The sequence below is a fragment of the Artibeus jamaicensis genome, unplaced genomic scaffold, assembly GCF_021234435.1.
Source record: "Artibeus jamaicensis isolate MK-2021 breed Jamaican fruit bat unplaced genomic scaffold, CSHL_Jam_final contig_3182, whole genome shotgun sequence".
NCBI lineage: Eukaryota > Metazoa > Chordata > Mammalia > Chiroptera > Phyllostomidae > Artibeus > Artibeus jamaicensis.
The window spans coordinates 4,709,329-4,730,094 of NW_026521742.1; the positions used below are offsets into that span (position 1 = coordinate 4,709,329).

General features: G+C 53.2%; 1 protein-coding gene across 3 annotated transcripts in view; it reads right to left on the reverse strand.

The window, feature by feature from the left end:
* Window positions 1-5,930: 5,930 nt before the first annotated feature.
* Window positions 5,931-20,766, reverse strand: part of RCC1L (RCC1 like) — a 36,895-nt gene continuing 22,059 nt past the window's right edge. Inside the window, exons 8-11 of one of the 3 annotated variants that reach the window (XM_037135573.2) lie at window positions 16,678-16,765; window positions 15,671-15,844; window positions 11,848-11,933; window positions 5,931-6,924 (exon numbers count right to left, since the gene is read on the reverse strand). In XM_037135573.2, coding sequence (XP_036991468.1) covers window positions 6,847-6,924; window positions 11,848-11,933; window positions 15,671-15,844; window positions 16,678-16,765 — 426 coding nt within the window. In that variant the 3' untranslated portion in view covers window positions 5,931-6,846. Of the gene's footprint in view, window positions 6,925-10,516; window positions 11,209-11,847; window positions 11,934-15,670; window positions 15,845-16,677; window positions 16,766-17,077; window positions 17,261-20,766 lie in introns of those variants that run through there. The other 2 variants (XM_037135572.2, XM_053663478.1) reach the window with 2 other exon arrangements.

Genomic DNA, 20,766 nt, shown 5'->3' on the forward strand with positions numbered 1-20,766 from the left:
CCAGCTTGCAGTCCTGAGGCTGGTATTCACAGGGAGCGGTGGGGGGTGCCCGCGCCCCTCATCTGCCGGGGGGGCCACAGGAGGGGGAAAATGAAAAACTGGCCAAATTCGGGTCCCAAGATGGAGACCGGGTGGTCCGGGAAGAACTGAGCGGGGTTGGCTCCAGAACTGGGGTGGGGGGCGCCTGACACAGCCCCCGAAGCCCTTTTCGTGCTCCATGCCAAAATCACTTCCGTTAACCCTGCGATGAGTGGCCGTGGGACGCGCAGTGGGGCGCTGAGGGGCCTCTGCCCTGCCCGGCCTCATCCTGAGGAGCGAACCCCTTGGGGTGAACGCACCCAGGTCACCAGCAGTAGCAGTGGCGCCTCCATCTGTCCCCGGGTGAGGGGGAGAACCAGGCAGCCCGACACTGGGGCCCCTCACACTTACTTTCTTTGTTGAAGAAACAAAACCCTCGAGATTCATGTACTGTATGATGGAGAGAAAAAAGTACCTAATGTTCCCCCCAAAAGACAGTATATTTTGTACTTTGTAAAGTGTTCATTAAAATGGAGGAGAAAAATTTGGCTGTGAGTCGTTTGATTTTTGTCCCGGTCCAGCGCCCCCTCTCATCCCCTCGTTCTCCACACTGTGCTCGGGAAGCAGGGCAGTTAGAGGGACAGAAAAGGCTTCCGGCCCGACATCCAGAACCGGGGAGAGCAGCCCCCGGAGCAAGAGGGGCTGTATTAGCAGATGCTGTGGAGTAAGTTTTCCCAAAACCTAATGGTTTGAAATAACTGTTGACGGGTCATAGTGTCAGGGAATTCGGGAGCCACTGGGGCAGTGGGTGCTTCCCAGAGCCACTCATGAGGCTGCAGCCATCGGAAGTCTTGGCTGGGACCGGAGCGTCCACCTCCAACACGGCACTTTCACACGACCTGCCACCAGCAGGAGGCCCCGGGCCTGCCCCCAGGGCTGTTCCTGTGTCCTCACAGTATGGTGCCTGGCTTCCCTCAGAGCCCAGGATTCAAGAGCCAAGCCCAAACCCAAAATTCCTCCCCTAGCCTCAGAATCTATGCACTATCACCACCATGCTCCCAGCCGATGATCTGACGCAGGAGCAGACCACACGAGGGCGGGAAAACCAAAAGGCCGCAGTCCCTGGGGCCACCTTGGAGACTGGCTGCAGTGCCCGTCGTGCCTCAAGCCTCTGGCAGAGGCGGGGCCTTGCTGGTGCTGGGGAGGATCAGCGTCCCTCCCACAAGTGCTCTGACCTGTGACTCTTGGCCTCTGGGCAGGTGGGCACTGTGACCGCCCAGGTGAGGGAGACAAGGCTGAGACCAACAGGTCCTGGAACTCAGACGCCCTTCACCCTGCCCCTCGCTGACGTTTTCCACGGAGGGCAGGGTTGTGCCTGCACTTGGCCCCACCAACCCAGTCCCTACCCTGCCTCACCCCTGCGGGAGCAGCAGCACTGGAGATGGGAGTGAAATGGGGGCCAAAGCACTCAGCACGCTGAGCCCAAGGAAGTTCTGGCTACTGTGAAGGCTTTTTCTCTCTGGTGTCTGTAGGCTAACATCCCCTCAGTCCTTCAGGTACCCTGCCCGAGCCACAGCCTCCATGGGGACTTTTGATTGCCCTAATATTCTCAAACCAGTTGCAAAGGCCCCCTTTCCCACTGCTCACTCACATTCACTGTCACCCAGGCAGTGCCAGACCTTGTGCCAGGAGCTGGGGACTCAGGTGAACCTGTGATGTCCTGACCAGGGTGGCTGTAGGAGGTACATAGACAGAAGCTGTTCCAGGGAGTGCAGTTCCAGGTTAGACCACAAGGAGGCGCAGTGCCCTGGGACCTCTGGCGGTAGGAGAAAGACCAGGAGGCCAGGACCCTAGAGGCGAGCTTGGTAACATGGGGCAGGGACTGGAGGTGGGGGAACCCAAGCAGAGGAAACAGCAAAGGTGCACAGGAGAACTGTAGCCGGAATGGATGGGCAGAGAGACTGGACAAGGCTGGCCGGGGCTGGGGCAGAAATGCAAGGTGGGTTCTGACACCAGCCAGGAGCCTCACACTTCCCCACAGGCCACAGGGAGCCATTGAGAACATCTGTGCAGGAGACCACTTAGCCCCTGAATGGTGGGTCATCAACTACGGCAGTAGAAGTGGGATGGCAGGTGGCCTCAGTTCTCAGGAGAGCTGACCCTGGCTGGCTCAAGAGGGGCCTTCCCAGTACGCACAGTTGGCCAGTAGAGCTGGCTGACCTCCAGGCGGTCCTCAGAACTGGGGGTGTGCCCCTCCCCCAACCAGGGTGTGATTCCTGCTGGGAGCAGCTTTGCCTGCTGCTTGGCAGGGTTCTCACCCTGGAGCATACTGGAACCCCCAGGGGGTGGGGCGTGGCTACCCGTGGCCAGACTCCGCCTGGTCTTGGCTTCAGTATAGTCTTATGATCTCCACCTGTTCTCAAAAAGTAACAACGCAAAGCCATGAAAGAAAGAGCATCATGTGTGGTCACTTTGCCTCTCCTGGTCTTATCATGAGAAACCCAGCTGGGGGTGGGGATGGTGTCACAATGGCAAAGAGCTGGCACACAAGCTCTCAGAGGGCATTCGTGGGATATGACCGTGGTGGTGGCTGCACCACAGAGAACCTGTGCTCAGAAAACCTCTAAGTTGTACACTTTAAAGTGGTTCATTTTATGCAACTTGTATTTCCATTTTTTGAAAAAAAGAATGTGACAGAAAACAACAGGTGTGGATGCACAGCAGGAAGGACGGCCAAGAAAGCAATGTGTGTTACTCTGACAGCTGTTGACAGTAAAGAAAGTTCCTGAAAACACGGTGAGGGGGAGCACGGGGAGGGGAGAAGGAGCTGGGGAAGCAACGGAGGTGCGTGCCTGGCGAGGCAGGTTGCGGAGCCTCCAGGAGCTCTGCCCGAGCCGAACCAGCGGAAGCCTGGGCAGCCCTCGGCCAGACCTGCAGCCCAGAGCCCCAGGGTGTGAGGGGAGGAGGCAGGGTGGATTGCCCCTAAGAAGCCTGCGGGGAATAGCCCCAGTTGTAGTCAGGGAGAGAAGTATTCAGTGTCTTGGAACTCAAGATTACAGAGTGTGTTATGGATTACAGGATGTAAGTGTCCAAGATAAAAATTAATGAGATGCCTCAACAATCCCCCTCCTAGGTATATACCCAAGAAAACTGAAAACATTCACACAAGTGTCTGTAGGGGAATGTTCCAGAAAATGTAAAAATGGAGCCAACATAAAAAACTTGTACAGAATGGGTTGGCAATATTCACAATAGCCTGAAACCAACTGCAATGTCCAACAACTGAAGAATGAACAACCAAAAGGAGGTTATGTCAAAAAGTGAGCACCCCAAACAGAACAAACTGTCCCAGGCGATCCTCTGGTACAGCCAGCGCTGAGAAGCCCGGGATTAAGGGGTAGAATCTGCCCAGAGGCCCTGTCCCTCCTCTGCGGCTGCTCCACGGGCAGGTGGCCTCACCTTCGTCCCTCCATGCTGAGGCAGGACCAGAGGCAGCGGCCCCCTGACCCCCTGACGCACAAGCCAGAGTGAATGCATCCTCCTCACCATGCTTCCCCAAGGCCCAGCCAGGCCTGGAGTGTGCTGGGTGCTCAGGAGGACGGGTGGATGCACAGCCCGTTAAGCCTTTGCTTCAACGTTTTCCCGCTGGAATAGGGTCTACAACCACGGCTGCACGACAGCTTATGGCCATGAGCCCGAGCCTGTTCTGCTTCCAGCACCGAGGGCGGACTCCGACAGGGCATTTTTCTGATGGGCATGGTTTTGCATTCTCTGGTCTCCTAGCACTTCAGCTGCTGTTACGCTACTAGAGTGACAGCAAGATGTCTCTCTGCTCCCCTGCGGGCAGCCCCCCCACCACCAGTCTCCACCTGTCTGCCCCCCTGGCAACACTGTCAACTCCTGCTTTGAGGAGGTGACAACCAGTATCTGGATTTATTCTTAAACTTGATCACTGAGCATGCACTTCAGTGTGGCCCCAGCTCTGAGAACAGAATGGCTAGGACTCCAACCATGGTCTCCAACTCAAGTTTGACCTTGGCAGCTACTGCTCCATGTTCAACAGCAAGGTCTGTTTGAAAGAAAGGCTGGGATTTCTTGATTGCCGGGCAGCCTGAGTCTGAGGGTAGCTGAGTAGCACCTCGCACATGGGAGAAAGGCAAGTGTGGGGGGCTGGGGGAGGGGTGAGCTCCTGCGGCCCAATCACAGGGCTGGGGGGGGAGAGCATGCTGGGGCGATGGCTGCCTTGCAGAGCCAGTGCTGGGCACTGCCCCGAGGCCATCTGGCAGGGTCTGTCCCTCCAGCAGGCTGCAGTTAGACAGAGGCACTGGGTCAGTTCTGATGCAGCAATTGTGAGAAGGGTCCTCAGAACAGTGCAAACAACTCCCGTTGCTGGTCGGGGGGGCTAGGCCCCTACAGGTGGGAGGACCAGGGGATGATGTGAGAGAACAGTGTGGATGTTCCCAAATGCAACCAGCTCCTTCGCCCTGTGCAGGCAGAGTACTGGGCACAGAGCACCATCTCACAGCTCCCAGCATCCACCGGGCCTGTCACACAGAACACACTGCATGTTTCCTGAACACATGAAAGTAGTGGCCAACCACATTCAAAAAACAAGAACGGTAGTGCCACAGTTCTGAGTGTCCGGGGTTGGCCTGTGTGAACGGCAGCTACCAGAAGTGACTTTTAGTAGCTGACTCAAGGTTCTGAATGCCCACAGGAGCATCCCTCTCACCCTGCTTACGCAGCAGTGGCCCGCGTGTCTGGCAGGAGCTCAGGGCGGAAGATGGAGACCAAGCACCGGGGGAACAACCGTCCACTGGCAGAGATGGTGGTGGCCACCAAGTGACGAGAGTCCCCTCAACTCACAGGCGGCACCTTTCACAGAGTCCAGCAACTCTCGGGCTCTGTGCTGGCCGTGGCTGCCAACCGCAAACATGAGTGAGCAAAGTCTGAGTGTAAGAAGAGAGAACGGTCAGAGGACAAGCCAGAGCTGGCCCGTGGTCACATCGTGTGGAGTATCTTCCACACACTCCCTGAAGTGAGAGGAGCCCAGAGCTGCAAACACCAACTTCACACAGGAACATGACAGATCATAGCAATCGAGCTAATGGCACCGGTTTCTCTGTGTTAAATGCTGGGAGGGGCTGGGGGCGAGGGACCAAGAGCTGATAAAAGACATGCGTTGTCCACAGTGGACAGCTATGGGAGGGCCTGGCGGTGGCAGAGGCACCCGGCCAGAAACTCCTGATACCCACAAAGAACACGCCACAGCGCCCTGGCAGGCAGACCAAGCCCAGCTGGAAGACACTGAGTTTTAAGACGAACCCAAAGATGTCCCTCACTAGACCCTGGTTACTGTGTCCAAGGTGGAGGTAGTCCTTGCATCTGAATCTTAGTTGTCACTTGGCAGGAGACTTAACAACCATCCCTACATGGACAGAGGCCCTTCACACCCCCCTCACCCGCTGTCCCCGACATTCGGGGCTGCCCGGCCTCCACAGATCGGGGTGTGCACATGGCGTGTGTTCACCAAGCACCGGTCCCTGCTCTCCACCACCAGGACAATGGGGTCCTCGGCCCGTCCGGGAGTTTCAGGAAGGAAAATGACAAATTGTTTTGAACTTCTATTTCAAGCTTATAGAAAGACTCTGCTGTAATGAACAAAAGAACTGGTCCCCCCCAGCGGGCAGGCCGCGAGCGAGCCCCCAGTTTGTGACACGGTCACCAGTTATTTTTATGCCTGTTTCCTTCCAGCTGAACTGTGCGTGGGAGCAGGCTGTTCAGGAACCAGTTTTCCAGCAGGACTGTTTCTTGTGGCGTTCTAACAGACTCTTTATCAAAAGCCTTGTTTTGGGAAGCTAACCTCTATAAATGGTCAGGTAAAATAAAAGAACCTCCATAGTTCTTAAAAATAAAAAGGCAGAAAATAGACTTTAATTCCAAAACAATTCTTAAAATATTTTTTGAAAGAGTAAGACAGGTTACAGTAACTCAGATGCTCCCCGCAATTTCAACTCTGTCTTTTCCACGGCCGGCACTCCAGCCCAGCTTTTGCAGGATGTGTTCAGAGCCCTCAGCCCACGAGGGTCTGGCCTTGACCTCCTTCCTGTGGGGGCTCCTCCCCACTTCCAGGCCAGGCACCAAGAACAGTTACGAGGGTGGTGACAGCTGTGAGCCCATGTGGTACCAAGCTGGCGCCCACCGGTATTTTCGGGGGGGAATCCCTGTCCAAGGAAAGGATTTCGGCATGTGTCCCAGCAGCGGGTTGGCTGTGGGCAGCTGACCGGAAATGGCTGCGTGGAAGGGGGACCTGGATGAAAACCCCGGGCCAAAGCCAGGCCGGCTCCCTCAGCCAGGCGGGGCGCCCTCCGCTGCGATGCCAGGGCCCCAGCAGCCCTCCCGAGCACTGCGCTCCGTCGGGCCTCCTTTAGAGATCAAACACAATGGCGTGCCACGGGAGCTAAGATTGCCTAAGACCAGTATCTTGGGCCAGAAGTGACACCAGAAACCATCCTATGTTCCCTGGAAAGAGCTGAGACATTCTAATCATCCTTGCCCTGCTGGGGCCACACGGCCCTGGGACTCGACCTCCCGTACATCAGCCTGGTAAAGGCAGCCGTTGTATGTGAATTCAGCAGGGCTCTCCTCCGACAGGGACCACGGCCCGGGCTCCCAGTACGTAGCTCCTAGGGGCTGTCGGAGAGAGTGCCACACTTCTCGAAGGGCACTGACCTGTTCTGCGCCCCATCAAACCCCACTGGTTGCCTCTGCTTCGTAGTCCGAGGGGTTCTGAGGCAGGGCCAGGCTCAAGCGGGCCAGGTGGGAGATTCAGACGAAGGACTTGGCCAGAGTCACCATGTGATCCACACCACACGCCACATCCACGGGCTCCCCGGGCATCGTCACCTGAAAAACAAGACCCAGCACAGGGTGAGGGGGAGCCGACCAGCAGGGAGGGAGGCAGGCTGAGAGGTGGCCCCACCGGGCCCGATCCTGGCTCTGCCCTGGCTCCCTCCCCTGGCAGTGGGGACACTTACGACCTACCCAGCAAGTCTGCTGGGACGAGTCAACGCAACCCCCACGGAAAGGGCCCTCCCGACTCCCCTCCTCGTCAACAGCAGACGGTACTGCTCACGCCCACCCCTCCAAGGGGCCGATCGGGGCACGAGCACGGAGCCTGAGCGCACACCCCACACGGTCAGAGCCCCCTGAGCGTGACCCCGCCAGAGGTTCAGTGACCTTTCCTAGTGGTCAGCACCACGGCCCACGAGAATGGCTTTGGAAACCCTTTCTCCCGCTTTCAGGGTCTGCTTTGGGAACGAGGCCTGCCCTGGGCCCAGGGTCTTTCCCTGCTTTGCCCACCAGTTCCAGACACAGGCACACGCGTCACATGTACCCTCTGGGAGGGGTGTTCACTGTGCCTCAGAAGGTGCCCAAGGCCCGGCCAGCGGTCCTGCCAACTGCACCCATCCACGCGGACATTTCGCCACAGGAAGGCCCCACTCCCACGATGGCAGCGGGCAGTCTCCCGGGTCAGGGGGCTCCAGCCTGTCTGCCTTTAAAACGACTCACTGTTCTACAGCCTGGCCTTGGAAATGGGTGTGCCCAAGCCAGTTCTCCAGAAAAGGGACATTTTTCTTTGTCTTATTTTTTACTATTATTGTTGTTTTGAAAAGACAATATATTCACATGCCTGCAATACAAAACAACATGCAATGAAAAAGGATAAAAAGGCATTAAAGATGCCTCACTGTGCCCGTCACCCGGGGCCCCAGCCCCACCTCCCCTCTGACATGGAAACTACTTTTCACTGGTTTCTCGTTGTCCTTCCAGAGGCTCTCGGTGGGACCAGGCGCGAATGCTACGCACGCTGGCTCCTTGGAGGCAGACTCTCAGACAGCGCGCCCACTCCGGTGGCTCGGCCAGGACGCAGGCTGCTCTTCTGACCAGACCCTAGTCCTGCCGCCCTGCCCTGGAGGCAGTGCCCGGCTGAACAGTGTGACAGCTGGAAAGGGGATCTGTGACAGCCCGTGGAGTGTACTGAGTTAAGAGGGGAAAAGCCTCATCCAGATGGCCTGGCCTCAAAGCCCAGAGGCGGCAGGGCTGGCCCTGGAGCTTGGCGCCTCTGGCGTGGGAGATGAGTCCATGAAGGACTCCTGGCCACAAACAAATGAACGCTAGAAACCAAGTCGGGCTTCCCACCACCCCCTCCCTAAACAAACGTCTTTAGCAAAACCTATTAGAGAAATCACTAAACAAACAAGAAGCAGTGCCCCGGTTCATCGCAAAGGCTCGTGGATGCAGAGAGCGTCCAGGCTGGCCAGGGACACGGGGACACATGCTGCCTCCGTGCTGACGGGGTGCAGGTGAACTCTTAGCAACCTCCCCAGGCCATCAGAGCACGATTCCTCCACCGCTGCCGGGGAAGCGCCCTCTGCTCAGTGATCTGCGGCCGAGCTGCGGCACTTACGCACATCTGTCCTCGTTCCCCACGTGCTCTGCCATTAGTGCCCAAAGCAGAGTAGACCACTTGGCCTTGGTTTACTCACCAGGACAGTGGTCTTGGCTGAGGAGGGTGGGCCGCGCGGGCCTGGCCCCTGAGGCCCTGCCCCTGTGGGCAGCAGGAGGCTCGCCTGTGGAGCAGGCGCTCGCAGCCTCTGAACTGAGTGCAGACGAAGAATGCCTTCAGCCACACAGTGTTTTTGTCCTCATCAAGATTAACAGCAGTTTCTATTCTAAACCAACTTACACTCACATTATTGCAAAGGGCAACAGTTCTAAAACCCAAAAGCACATTGAGCCTGAGTGACTTGAAAGTGTAAGCAGACTCAGTTGAGGAACACCTCTCTGCACACTGACACGCTCCTGAAATGGGCACACACCAGGTGAAGGGCAGAGGAAGGTGAGAGGCAGCGCCCAGCCAACCCACGGCTTCCCTGACACTCTGGGTCTGAAATTTCCTTCCCGGCCCCGAATGAGCAGGCTGAGAAAGGCAGCGAGCTCGCCCGCCCGCAGGGACGCGTGCCCACCTCCCTCACGGGCCATCGGAACCACCGAGGCCTGTGGCTGCTGAGGAGGTCACACAAGAAAGATGCCTGGAGGTCAGCGGGTTTCCCAGCTGGTGCTCCCAAACCCGACCTGGGACTGACCGGAGGGGCTCATGATGAGGTTCCCAAATTCACACCACAGCCCCACCTGCAGTGCCTGGGAGATGGGGCCAGGCCCTCTGACTCCTAAAGTCAGCGTCCGCAGGTGCGCACTGTGGGGGAGGAGCCTGACGTCACAGATCATTCTGAGGATGAGAGAACCAAAGCAGAGCATCTGGTGCACTGCCAGTCCGCCGGCCCCTCAGAAAGGCTGCACTGACTGGGGAGAGCGCGCGCTCTTCCCAGGGCTGAAAGGTGAGGCCCATGCAAACACTGCCCCAGCTGCCTTTTAGGTCAGAGGGTCCCGCGAAGGCCAGAGGGCACCGGCGCAGTGCGTCCGCCTCTACACACGTCCTTCCTCCGTCCACTGGGGACCCTGCAGCTGAGGCCCTCACAGGGGACAGGGATTGCCGTGAGGAGACCAGTGTCTCCCAGCCACACATCTGAGTCTGAACCTCACCTCCGCTTACGGGATGTGTGACCTTGAAGAAATCACTGAATCTTTTGATCTCTGAGTATCAGTGTGTAGCAGCAAAACATCCTGAAAAGCTTCCAGAAGGACACCGAGAGAAAAGGGCAGGCTCTGTGAGTCCCAGAATAACTAGTACCTTTGTAGGAGCCACAAATGAGACTTCACTCTTTTTCTTTCTTGAAATACTTTTAAAATGATGCAACATAGCCCCTACTGAAGATCAATAACAAAACACAGTTTTCTAAAGATTAAAAACTTCCTGAAATGTTTTTAAGTGAGTATAACAGAAGAGATAGGAGCAAGGTCCAGCTACTCAACAACGGGCCAATCGCATCTTTAAGGGATCCAGCCTGGCTGACCCAAGACCTGGCTCCTGCCGCCACCCGTCCCAGGGCCTCAGCACCTCCTTTCCGAGCCCTCTCCTTCTCCCACCCCCAACCCCAATCAAAAGCTGACAGGAAACAAGGTAGCTTCACAAACAGTGAAGGCTCAACAAAAGTACAAGAGGGAGGACAACAACTTGGCAGAAAGCAGCCAAGGCCCCTTCCCTGACGGCAGAGGCAGAGGATGCCACTCCCAGAGGGAGGCTGGGTGAGCACGGAGTCAGGGAAGGGGCTGGTCTGAATGGCGCGCAGTGTCAGCCTCAGCAGCCAGCTGCACCCAGCTTCAAGACAGGGCCCAGGGGTGGCTCAGCCATTCCAATAAGGAAATGCTGTCAGATTTCAAATCTTATTTCATGCTGTCCTGTATCCTCACTACCTTCTGGAGGAAATGAAGGCAGGTGGGGAGCCCCTAGCCATAGCAGCCATTCGTCCAAACCCAGGTGCTTTATTATTCCCTAAGCTTTCCCTCAGAAAGATGTGTGTGTGTGTGTGCGCGTGCATGTGTGTGCATGCGTGCGTACTCGGGGGCTAGGGGCTGGTTCAGGAGAGGGCAGTGAGGAACTACCAAGAAAACAAGTCTAAATTTACGTCATGGACATTCATATTGCCTGTGATACCACCCACTGTCCACCAGTTGGTTCTCCACTCCTCCTATGTCATTGTATTTCCAGGGAACACGCCAGTGAGCACCAACCAGCTTGGGAACAGCTCTGGTGCATGATCATTTTTTTCCTAACAAGTTTAAAGTCTCCATTTTGACTTGTTCTCTTAGAAACTGCACCTACTGTGTTTATAAAGGAGGCAGGGCCTGCCAAGTTCACGAGGACCCAGGAAAGTTAGCAGCCGAGGGAAAGGCCAGTGGAAACAAGCTCCTAAAATACCAAAGAGGCCCCGAAACATCCTGCAGTGGGTTTTGGACAGACAAATCCTTGTTTTATTTAAATTATACATATCTTTTGCATTTTTACATGTGTTTCTAAAAGATACTTCGCACAATTTCAAAACACATTATTAAAATCAAACTTTAAAAAATGCTTAGGCACACACACGCTCACACACACGCACACACACTTCTGCAAGCAGAGGCCGTCTCTTGAGGGGACATCAGGCCCCACTGCTGGTGGCCGCCTCCGGGACAAGACGTGGGACCCTTTTCTTCATAATACACTTTGAAGCCAGGCCATGTGTTCTATGTTCAAAAAAACAGCTTTTTTTTAGAACTTAAAAAACTTAGTAAACAACACTGAGATAAACTACAATTGAAGAAGTTCCTTTTTAATTTTGAAATGAGCCTTGTTGTCTGACTGCATCCTCCCCCTAAGGGAGACCTTTGCTTTTTCACTTTGGTGGCTGTGGTAAGGCATTCTAAATATTAAACATCCTGCTTTCTTTTCAACTCGCTGTAAACATTCCTCCGCATGGCCTCAGCAAACAGCCCCTGGCACGCCAGCCTCTCCATTTCAAACCTCTCCCTGTCGGGGTCTGCAGCCTGCTGTCCCGGAGGCTGCCTCTGTCTCCCTGCTCCACATCCCTAAGGCAGCCTGCGATGAGGCTGCTTCTAGGGCACCAGGGGCTGGAACCCCGCACAGGCTATTCATTCCCTCCCACTGCTCATCAACAGGCCCCAGGAAGGAGAGGACTGGCTGTCACCTGGGGGGGCCTCTCCTGATGCCCCAAAGCGGGAGGAGGAAGGCAGCCATGACCCAGAAGTGGGGGCAGGACCCAGCCATGGACCCAGCACTGGCCCAGCTGCACAGGGGACACTACTGTCACACCAGCTGAATCCACCCTGTGGACCTGCCCTCCAGTCCACCCAGTCCAGTCTTACCCTCCACGGGAAATACTGGTCTTCCAGGCGGCCGATTCCCAGGCACCCTCGAATGTTCTTACCCCATACAAACAGCTCTCCTTTGTCTGCAAAGAAAGAAAAACAGTGGCTTGGTTGGGAATGGACCAAGGGCAAGTCTCCAAGAAGAGTCATGAGAACAGGCTTTCCAGAACCTGGTACAAACAGAACCCGATGATCAACTTCAGCTTCTACCAGAGAGTAATGCTTTCTTTTGAAGAGAATAGCAGACAGCCCCCATTACTGAAAACACGCCCAAGCCCAGACTGACACTGTGTCCATCACATGGGAGATGAATCCACGCGCAGAGCAGTGGGCCCAGGCGGCTCCTGCTCACAGCCCACTCTGCTCACCCCCGAGGCACATGCCCCTCGCCCACAGCTATGTCGAACCAAACCCCGCCCTCCAAAAATCCAGAAGTCCGAGCATCTTCAAACTAGGATGATTGGCATTCCATGCCTGGGCTTCCATTTCTCCAGAGTATTCAGTCAAGTGACGCATGGTGACTGGGACCTCTTTGGGCCAGGCCTATGTCTGATGACTGAAGCATTACGGTTCCTGTCCTCAGGAGACCAGTCGAACAGCCAGAAATAAACAAATAATCCAACCAATACGTACACGCTTACACACGTAAGAAGTGCCGAGAAGGAAAAGGAGAGGGAGCTACAGAGGACAGCCCAGAGAAGGCATCTAGGCCTGGGCTCTGGGAGTGCCACCTGCGGGAAGGGACCCAGACCTGGCAGGGCAGCTTCCCACAGCCCAGCCTTCCGTCCCCACCTCCACCCCCGACAGCTGCGGGCGCTCCTTGGAGCGGAGGCCCATTCAGCCACCCACATGTGGCGAGCAGGAGGAGGAAAGCCATGGAAAAGCCAGGACTACAATAATCTGGGCTGATTAAATAAGGAGTCCTTCTGTCACAAGATTTCAGAGCCCGTCTGGTCTGGCCATCACCTTGGTCCTCTACCCTCAGATTTTATGTGTTTAATGGAACAATTCAGCCTGGCCCCCAAAATATTTGCAGATTTCAGGGCAAACCAACCAACTCCAACTCCCAGCTGGCCCTACGCAGACGCTGGGCACAGAGATGGAGCAACCCACGCTCTGATGCTCCCCCCACTGAGGGACATCACCGGCTCTCCGAGGGGGGCTGTTGCATCTCGGGGGAAAGCTACAGAGCAGCGATTTTCAACCTTTTTCATCTCATGGTACACACACACTAACTACTAAAATTTGTGGTACATCAAAAATACATATTTGCCAATATGACAAAAGAATAGGTATAATTTTTACTTACAAAAAATAGTAATAATAATAGTAATTACCTACCATTTTTGTTCCAAAGTGACTTTTTAAAATATCAGGTGCCTATACTTATACATAAGGATTTCTGGTACCAAGAATTAACCAATCAGATGCAAACTTATGCAGTGTGACCAATAAGATGCAACTCGATTATATGATCTATATATTTATGGTTCAAGACAGGGCATTCACACCAGATGGCTATTGTTGTGCTGGCTGCTGTCATTTTTTTATTTGACAGTCTAAGGGGAAGGAGATCAGTGCTCCTGACTAAACAATCAGGATCTCTGCCCTGGCTGGTGTGGCTCTGTGGATTGAGCACTGGCCTGCGAACCAAGGGGTCTCCAGTTTGACTCCCAGTCAGGGCACATGCCTGGGTTGTGGGCCAGGTCCCCAGTAGGGGCACTCGAGAGACAGACAGATGTTGATGTTTCTCTCCCACTCTTTCTCCCTCCCCCTCTCTGAAAATAAATAAATAAAATCTTTTAGAAAATAAGAATCAGGTGCCCTGGCTGGTGTAGCTCAGTGGATTGAGCTCGGGCCTGCGAACCAGACAATCGAGGTTCGATTCCCAGTCAGGGCACATACCTGGGTTGCAGGCCGGTTCCCTGCAGGCCAGCTCCCAGCAGGGGACGCACGAAAGGCAACCATACATTGATGTTTCTCTCCCTCTCTCCTTCCCTTCCCCTCTAAAGATAAATAAAATTTGTAAAAAAAAAAAATTAAAAAAAAAAAAAAGAATCAGGTATTTTATGTTTTAAAAAGTCCTGCGGCACACTGGTTGAAAATCGCTGCTATGTAAGGATCTCATTTCAGTGTGACCCAAAACGGCCACATGGCACGACAGCAAACAGTCTGGCCTGGTGGACGACTTCCTGTGGATGGGTGTGCAGGTAGGTGACCCTGCACACAGTCTCAGGGGTGTCCCACCTGTCGGTGTGTCTGGGCTGCACTGGAAGAAGAGAGTTGTCCAGGGCTGCATGTTAAATACACTGTGGCACACAATCACAGAGAATCTCACTATGTGTCTTTTTTAATTAAGATTTTATTTTTATTTATCTTTAGAGGGGAAGGGAAGGAGAGAGGGAGAGAAACATCAATGTATGGTTGCCTCTCATGCCTCCCCTGCTGGGAACTGGCCCAAAACCCAGGCATGTGCCCTGACTGGGAATCGAACTGCAATCCTTTGGTTCGCAGGCCCACGCTCAATCCACTGAGCCACCCCAGCCAGGGCAAAAATCTCATAATGTTTTAAGTAAATTTACGATTTTGTGTTGGGCCACCTTCATAGTCACCATGGGCTGCACAAGGCCCTTGAGCCACGGGTTGCACACCCCTGGTTAGAAAAGTCTGGAGAAGAGACCAGTGACACCTGCAGAATTAGTCCACAATGACTCCTACTTACTAAGTTGAAGTAGCTTTGAAAAACTCACGTGAACTAGGCTCATTTGCAAACAGAAGTGGCTGGCTCTGCTTGAGTGTGATGAGGGGTTCTCCACCCCAGTAGGCGCTGCTGCCGCTTGGTACTGCAACGCACATGTCCAGCACGAGGCCCGCCCACCGCACGGCAGCCCGCACTGCAGCCCGTGTGCCGCCAGGCTCTGGGCCCGGATTCGGAGAACATTGAATGGCACTCATCTGGAGCGGCCCTCACGTTAGCACAGGGCCAGGGAACACAAACCAGGGGGACCCGAGCTGAATGTCCTAGCCCAGATGTTTAAAAGGAAACAATTACTTACCATGAGACAAAAAGATTTTTTAACTGCAAGGAAATAGTGAATTTGCTTGAGAATCACAAAATTAAATTAAATTAAATTAATACAGTCTGATGACTCAAGTCCACTGAAGAGGAACAAACTGAGCCAACAGCCACGGCAGCAGAGCAGGAGACGCAATCAAGAAAAACACATCCCAGAGGCCTGCAGAGTAACCGGGCATGTCACCGCTGTGTCATTTGGCAAACCTTTGAGAAAACCTCCATTTCTGCCTTCCCTCCGATCGTTCTCCCCCCCGGCACTTGGGAGATTCAGGCAGACTTACTGTCAGAAAACCCAGGATCTTGCAAGTCTGCCCCTTGCCACTCTGCGTTCCTGGGTCAGATCGGGGTTTGGGCCTGGCCAGGCAGTGGAATTAAGCCCCACACATTTATTTCCCAATTCCCACTGTGGCTTTGCCAAACCTCTGCTGGTTTCGCCCAGCACCCCAACATACTCAGGGGTCCCCTCTCCTGCCACCAACTGGTATCTTCTTGAGAAAATTTACTTTCACATTAGCCTGACCACAAACCAAATGAACCAAAACAAAACTCCAGGATGAAGAAAAGAGACACATATTATACAACCTCAAGCCAAACAACTTCTGGATTAGCTGCTCTCTTTAATTATCCACACGAGGGTACCACTCCACTAAATGAATGGGAACTGAGGGCTGCCCACAGTCTGGGGCTGAACCTGAGACAGCAAAGCTCTGTCCGCCCCGGGGGCCTCGTGGCTTGCTCACTTACTGGTAAGGGCAGCAAAGTGGCTGAGTCCACATCGTATGCGGGAAACCTGGACGTCTGGGTTGAACTCCGTCAAGCCAAAGAGAGTGGGTGGAATCATTTCTGGAAGAGCGGTTTCCACTAGGTTTGGTCCTTTCCCAAGAATTCCATAGCCCCAGACAAAAACATGTCCTTCTCCTGCATTACAGGAAAAACAACGGTCAGTAAGTCAAAGCAAGAGCCGCCCTCCACTAGAAATTCAAAGGCACCACCAAGATACATTATATCCACAGGCATATTTTTTCCTCCTTGCTTGGAGAGAACATGCTGACAGATATTGAAAATAATGTTTCTTTTCTCCTCTTTCGAATTCTTGCTTGTGGAGTATGTCTAGCCAGCTCGCCAGCCTCAGAGTACAGACTTCCCACATCTTGAGGGGCCAGACAGGACCCACCCCTGAAGCACCCCAAGCCCCGGGGGAGCGCGGGAGCGCCTCCGAAGGACAGTGTCTCGTAAGGGCTCTGTGTTTCCCGCTGATCAGAAGACGAAGCCAAGTACTAAACAACTTTTGGCCAGATGCTTAAAATTCTTAGAGATGATTCTTGCCTATAAAAAGTTTAATACTCATCACTGGTACCAGATGTTTAACCCCAGAGCCATGGCTCTCAGTACCTAAGCCTGAGGGCCTTTCCCCATCTGCCTTTTGCTTCTTGGCATGGCCTCTCTGGAGAAGGCAGCACCGTGGTCTTTGGCCGCAGCCAAGAGGCAGGGAGGAAGTGGCTAACTCTCTGTATCAGAGGTCTGCTACAGAGCCGCTAAGCTCTGTGCTGTCCACGTATGAATCACAGCTCTCATCTCTCTGGCACGAATGTCATCTTACCCTCTATTACCTGAACGCCGTCTAGGGGACCTTCCCCCAGCCACACGCCCTTCCTCAGGCTGAGGTCTGCTGCCTCTGAATCCACTGGACACCAACCCTTCCCTACCCAGCCCACCTAGAGCTGCCCAGTGAGTCTGCAGGCAGGTCTCACCATTTAGCACAGCACAGCCTGTCCCGCCACATGCAGCCTGCTTCACCTGGCCCACTCCTGGGAAGGGCAGGCACCGGGGAATGTTCACCTGAATCAAAGGAAGGATCCACACTGTTAGGAAGACAAACCAGTGAGAACCTGGAAATAATCTGTTCTTGTGCACAGAGTTCATCCATTCACACCACCAACATTTCCCAAACACTGAACATATGCTAACCTTCTAACCGGATGTTGGGAATAAGAGGAGGAGCAAGAGACCTGGTCCCCCACTTAGTCTAGTGGAGGAGGCAGATGACAGCCCAAAATAACATAAAATGCATCTGTGCTGAATGTAAGCAAGGAAACTATAGGGTCTCTGAGCATGAGTGTCAGGGAGACAGACCTGGTTTGAGGGAAAGAGCAGTCGGGGAAGGATTCACCTTCCCCTGCGGCCTGAAGGAAGGGCAGAACCAACTAGAGCAGGACGTGCCAAGCAGAGGAGATGGAATGTGCAAGGGGAGCGAGGTGAGCGTGGCACATTCAGGGAAGTTACACAAGGTGACGGCGGCCCCAGCTGGCATGACTCCACGGGTTGGGCATCATCCTGCAAACCAAAAGGTCACTGGTTCAATTCCTGGTCAGGGCACATGCCTAGGTTGAGGGCCATTTCCCTGGTTGGGGCACGCAAGAGGTAACTTATCAATGTTTCTCTTGCACATCGATGTTTTTCTCCCTCTCTTTCTCTCCCCCTTCCCTCTATCTAAAAATAATTTTTTAAAACCCAAGGTAAGAGAGGCTAAAGCAGGGGGACAAGGAGCACTCAGTATAGGACTCTGGAGGGGAGAGGGTGGCCAGATCATGCAGGATGCTGTGAAATTTTGGATGTGACGGTAGAGAAGGGCCGGAGCGTGGGAGTGAGCACGAGCTCACTTTCAGACGTACCGAACTCACAAGGCCTAGAGATGACCAAGTGGACACGCCAAGTGCTACTTGGTGATGTCTGGGACCCTGATATGCAAGCTGGGGCACCATCAGCATATACACGGTAACTGCAGACACGCGTGTGGATAAGACCTTCCAAAGGGGGAACAGGAAGAAAAGAACAGCACAGTCTGTGCCACGAGGTCCTCAGCACTTAGAGACCTGGCACAAGAGGAGACCCAGTAAAGAAAATCGAGAAGGAACGAGAAAGACAGAAGAGCACTAAGAGTCTAGTCACAGGGGCACAGGGAAGCGTGGCTTTCACGAAGATGTCAAATGCTGCTGAGAGGTCGAGAAAGACAGAGGGTGACAAATATTCTCCAGGTTTTTTATTATTATTTTTAGCAACATGAATGTCACTGGTAACTCTTTCAAGAGCTACCCAGCAAACTGGTAAGGGTATAAACTAAGTAGCAGGGACTGCGGAAGGAGCAGATGAGGAAACAGAGTAGCAAATGCAGCTCCTGAGAGGCTTGTCCCAGAAGGGAAGCAGGAGGTAATAAAGCAAAGGGGTGGGAGGACAGAAGGAGATGAGGAGCCCACAGTGGGCTTTGTAAGAGGGAAGGCACGAGTCAGGTATAGCCTGATGGAGAGAAGGACAGACTGAAGTTACGGGAAAGGAGGCCCAGCAGATGGAGTATGGCTTCTGAGAAGGTGGAAGAAGGTGGGATCCACAGAAAGAGACAACCCTCCACTGCCGGAGAAAGGAACAGGCCCCGGTAAGAACACAGGAGTCACAGTGGGACACTGAGAGCATTCTCATCCGACAGCATCTGTTTTCTCCATTGAACAGGAGGCCAGATCTGCTTCGAGTGAGAGATGGGAAGATCAGGGGTGTGGAGAGTGAAACGTGGCCAACTCAGCTTTCCAGCAGGATTCGGTCTTGGCACTTCTACTGAGGAATAACTCTGAAAAGATAGATTTTAAGTGCTTCGGTGATAGCCATGAATCTTCAGAGAGTCACTTCCAAATGGAGACAGATGAAAGATAACAGTCCCTAAACTGACTGAGGACGAGTAAAGGGGCTTACCAACCCAGAAAATGTGTGCCTAGATAAAGAAGGGCCATCAGGGCTGGGGCTCGGCCTCTGCTGCTGGGTGCCCGGGGCAGAGAGCACAGAGCTTCTTTAGCCTGCTCTGCTCTGGCACAAGGTCCCACCAAGTGCTGAGAACGACTCCAGCAAAGACCCACTGGACACATACCACTGTCGTTAGTGACAGGATGAGGCCGAGGCCGCAGTACGGAATCCCAGTTGCAATGGGAGCCTTCTAAGATGACCCCCTAAAACCCCTGTCCCCTCCTATTCAAACCCACATGCAAACCTACTCTATTCGGGGGCTGGATCTAAGTAACTTGCTTATGATGAGCAGAATACCAGCCAAGTGAGGGAAAGTCAGTGCCAAGATGAAATTACAAAACACAGGCTTCTGTCTCACTGGCACTCTCTCTCCCTTCTCATTTGCTCACTCTCATGAAGCCAGATGCCGTGTTGTGAGCTACCATGTGGAGAAGCCCACCTGGCAGGGAACCACGGAAGGCCAGGCCAACAACTATCAGCTGGCCCACTGCCAGCGAGGAACTGGGGCCCCAGTGCAACAGACCACAAGGACCTGCATCCTGCCAACCACCACCAGTGTGGCCCTAAAACCAGCCTTCCCCCGCTGAACCCTAAGCTGACTGTAGTCTTTGAGACACACAGAGCCAGAAGACCCAGCTAAGCCACCCCAAGATTACTGACCCACAGAAACGATGGGATAAAAATGTTGTCTTGCCCTGACTGATGTGGCTCAGTTGGTTGGGCATTGCGCTGCAAAGCAAAGGGTCGCTGGTTGCGGGTTCAGTCCCCAGTCAGGGGGCATACGAGAAGCTACTAATCGATGTTTCTCTCTCACATCGATGTTCCTCTTCCTCTTTTTCCCTCCCTCCCACTCTCTCTAAAAATAAATGAAATCTTTTTTAAAAATGTTGTTTTAAGTCACTGAGTTTAGGGGCCATTTGTTACGCAGTGACCCGACACTGGGCCTGTTCTGCAGAGGAAGGCCTGACACAGGAGACCTGTTCTAAGGCCTTGGCAGTAGGAAGAACAGTACTTCTCCTGACCACTTCATGTGTGTTTGTCTTACAGAAACGATGAATCATTTAAATGACCATGTTTTCTTCCTTGCTTTGGCTACTTGGAAGCTCAGAGCCAAATCCACAACCACTTCTAGCCACTGTGCCAGGCCACAGAGAATTGCATTTTTTCATCTTATGAGCTGATCTGCAGTTTCCCTTTGTGCCAGTTTCTTTATCATTAATATGTATCAAAATCCTTCTGTATTTTTCAGAAGTCTGATGATATTAAGGAATGTACCGGGTTGGCCAAAAAGTCCATTTAGCTTTTTCTGTAAAAGACACATTTTTTTCATTTTCACCAGTAACTTTATGGATTTGAATATGCTGAGCATGTCGGCTCTCTCCCACTACTGGCTTCCAGTGGGCAGAGGCCAGGGGTGCTGCTGAACACCTTCCAGTGCATCAGACAGCCCCTCGGCAGAGAATCACTGGGCTAAAGTGTCACTAGTACCAAGAAACTTCGCAAACCACCTTTGACACATTTGAGCTGTCACAGTATCTCCCCCATACACTGCACAAATCCTTTTCTGCATTTCAGTTGCATTTGTGTATTTCTTGAAATAATAAAGCATGATACACTGAAAATGTTGTGTATCTTCTTCCATCTTCAGTATTAAAATGGCTGCACAAAAGTTCATGAGTTTTGATAAGTTTTTTTTAATGTACTGATACAACAGCTGCACAATACAGTCTAATGAAATTGTTTTGGATAAAGTTAAAGACTTAGACTAAGCACAACTAAGTGAACTTTCTGGCTAACCCCAAAGTATGTTTTTTAAACTAGTCCTTAGCTTTTAGAGATACTACTGAAACTTCTATAGATGAAATATGATATGTAGGATTTGCTTCAAAATCATCCAGAGCAGAGAAGTAGACAAAATTATATATGCAACAAAACTGCCGTCAGGAAGCATGGGCGTTTGGGGTAAGGAAGGGAGGTTAATGAAAATGTCTGGGACCAGACAGTGGTTGTGGTTGCACATCCTGGTAACTACCAAAACCCACCAAATTATA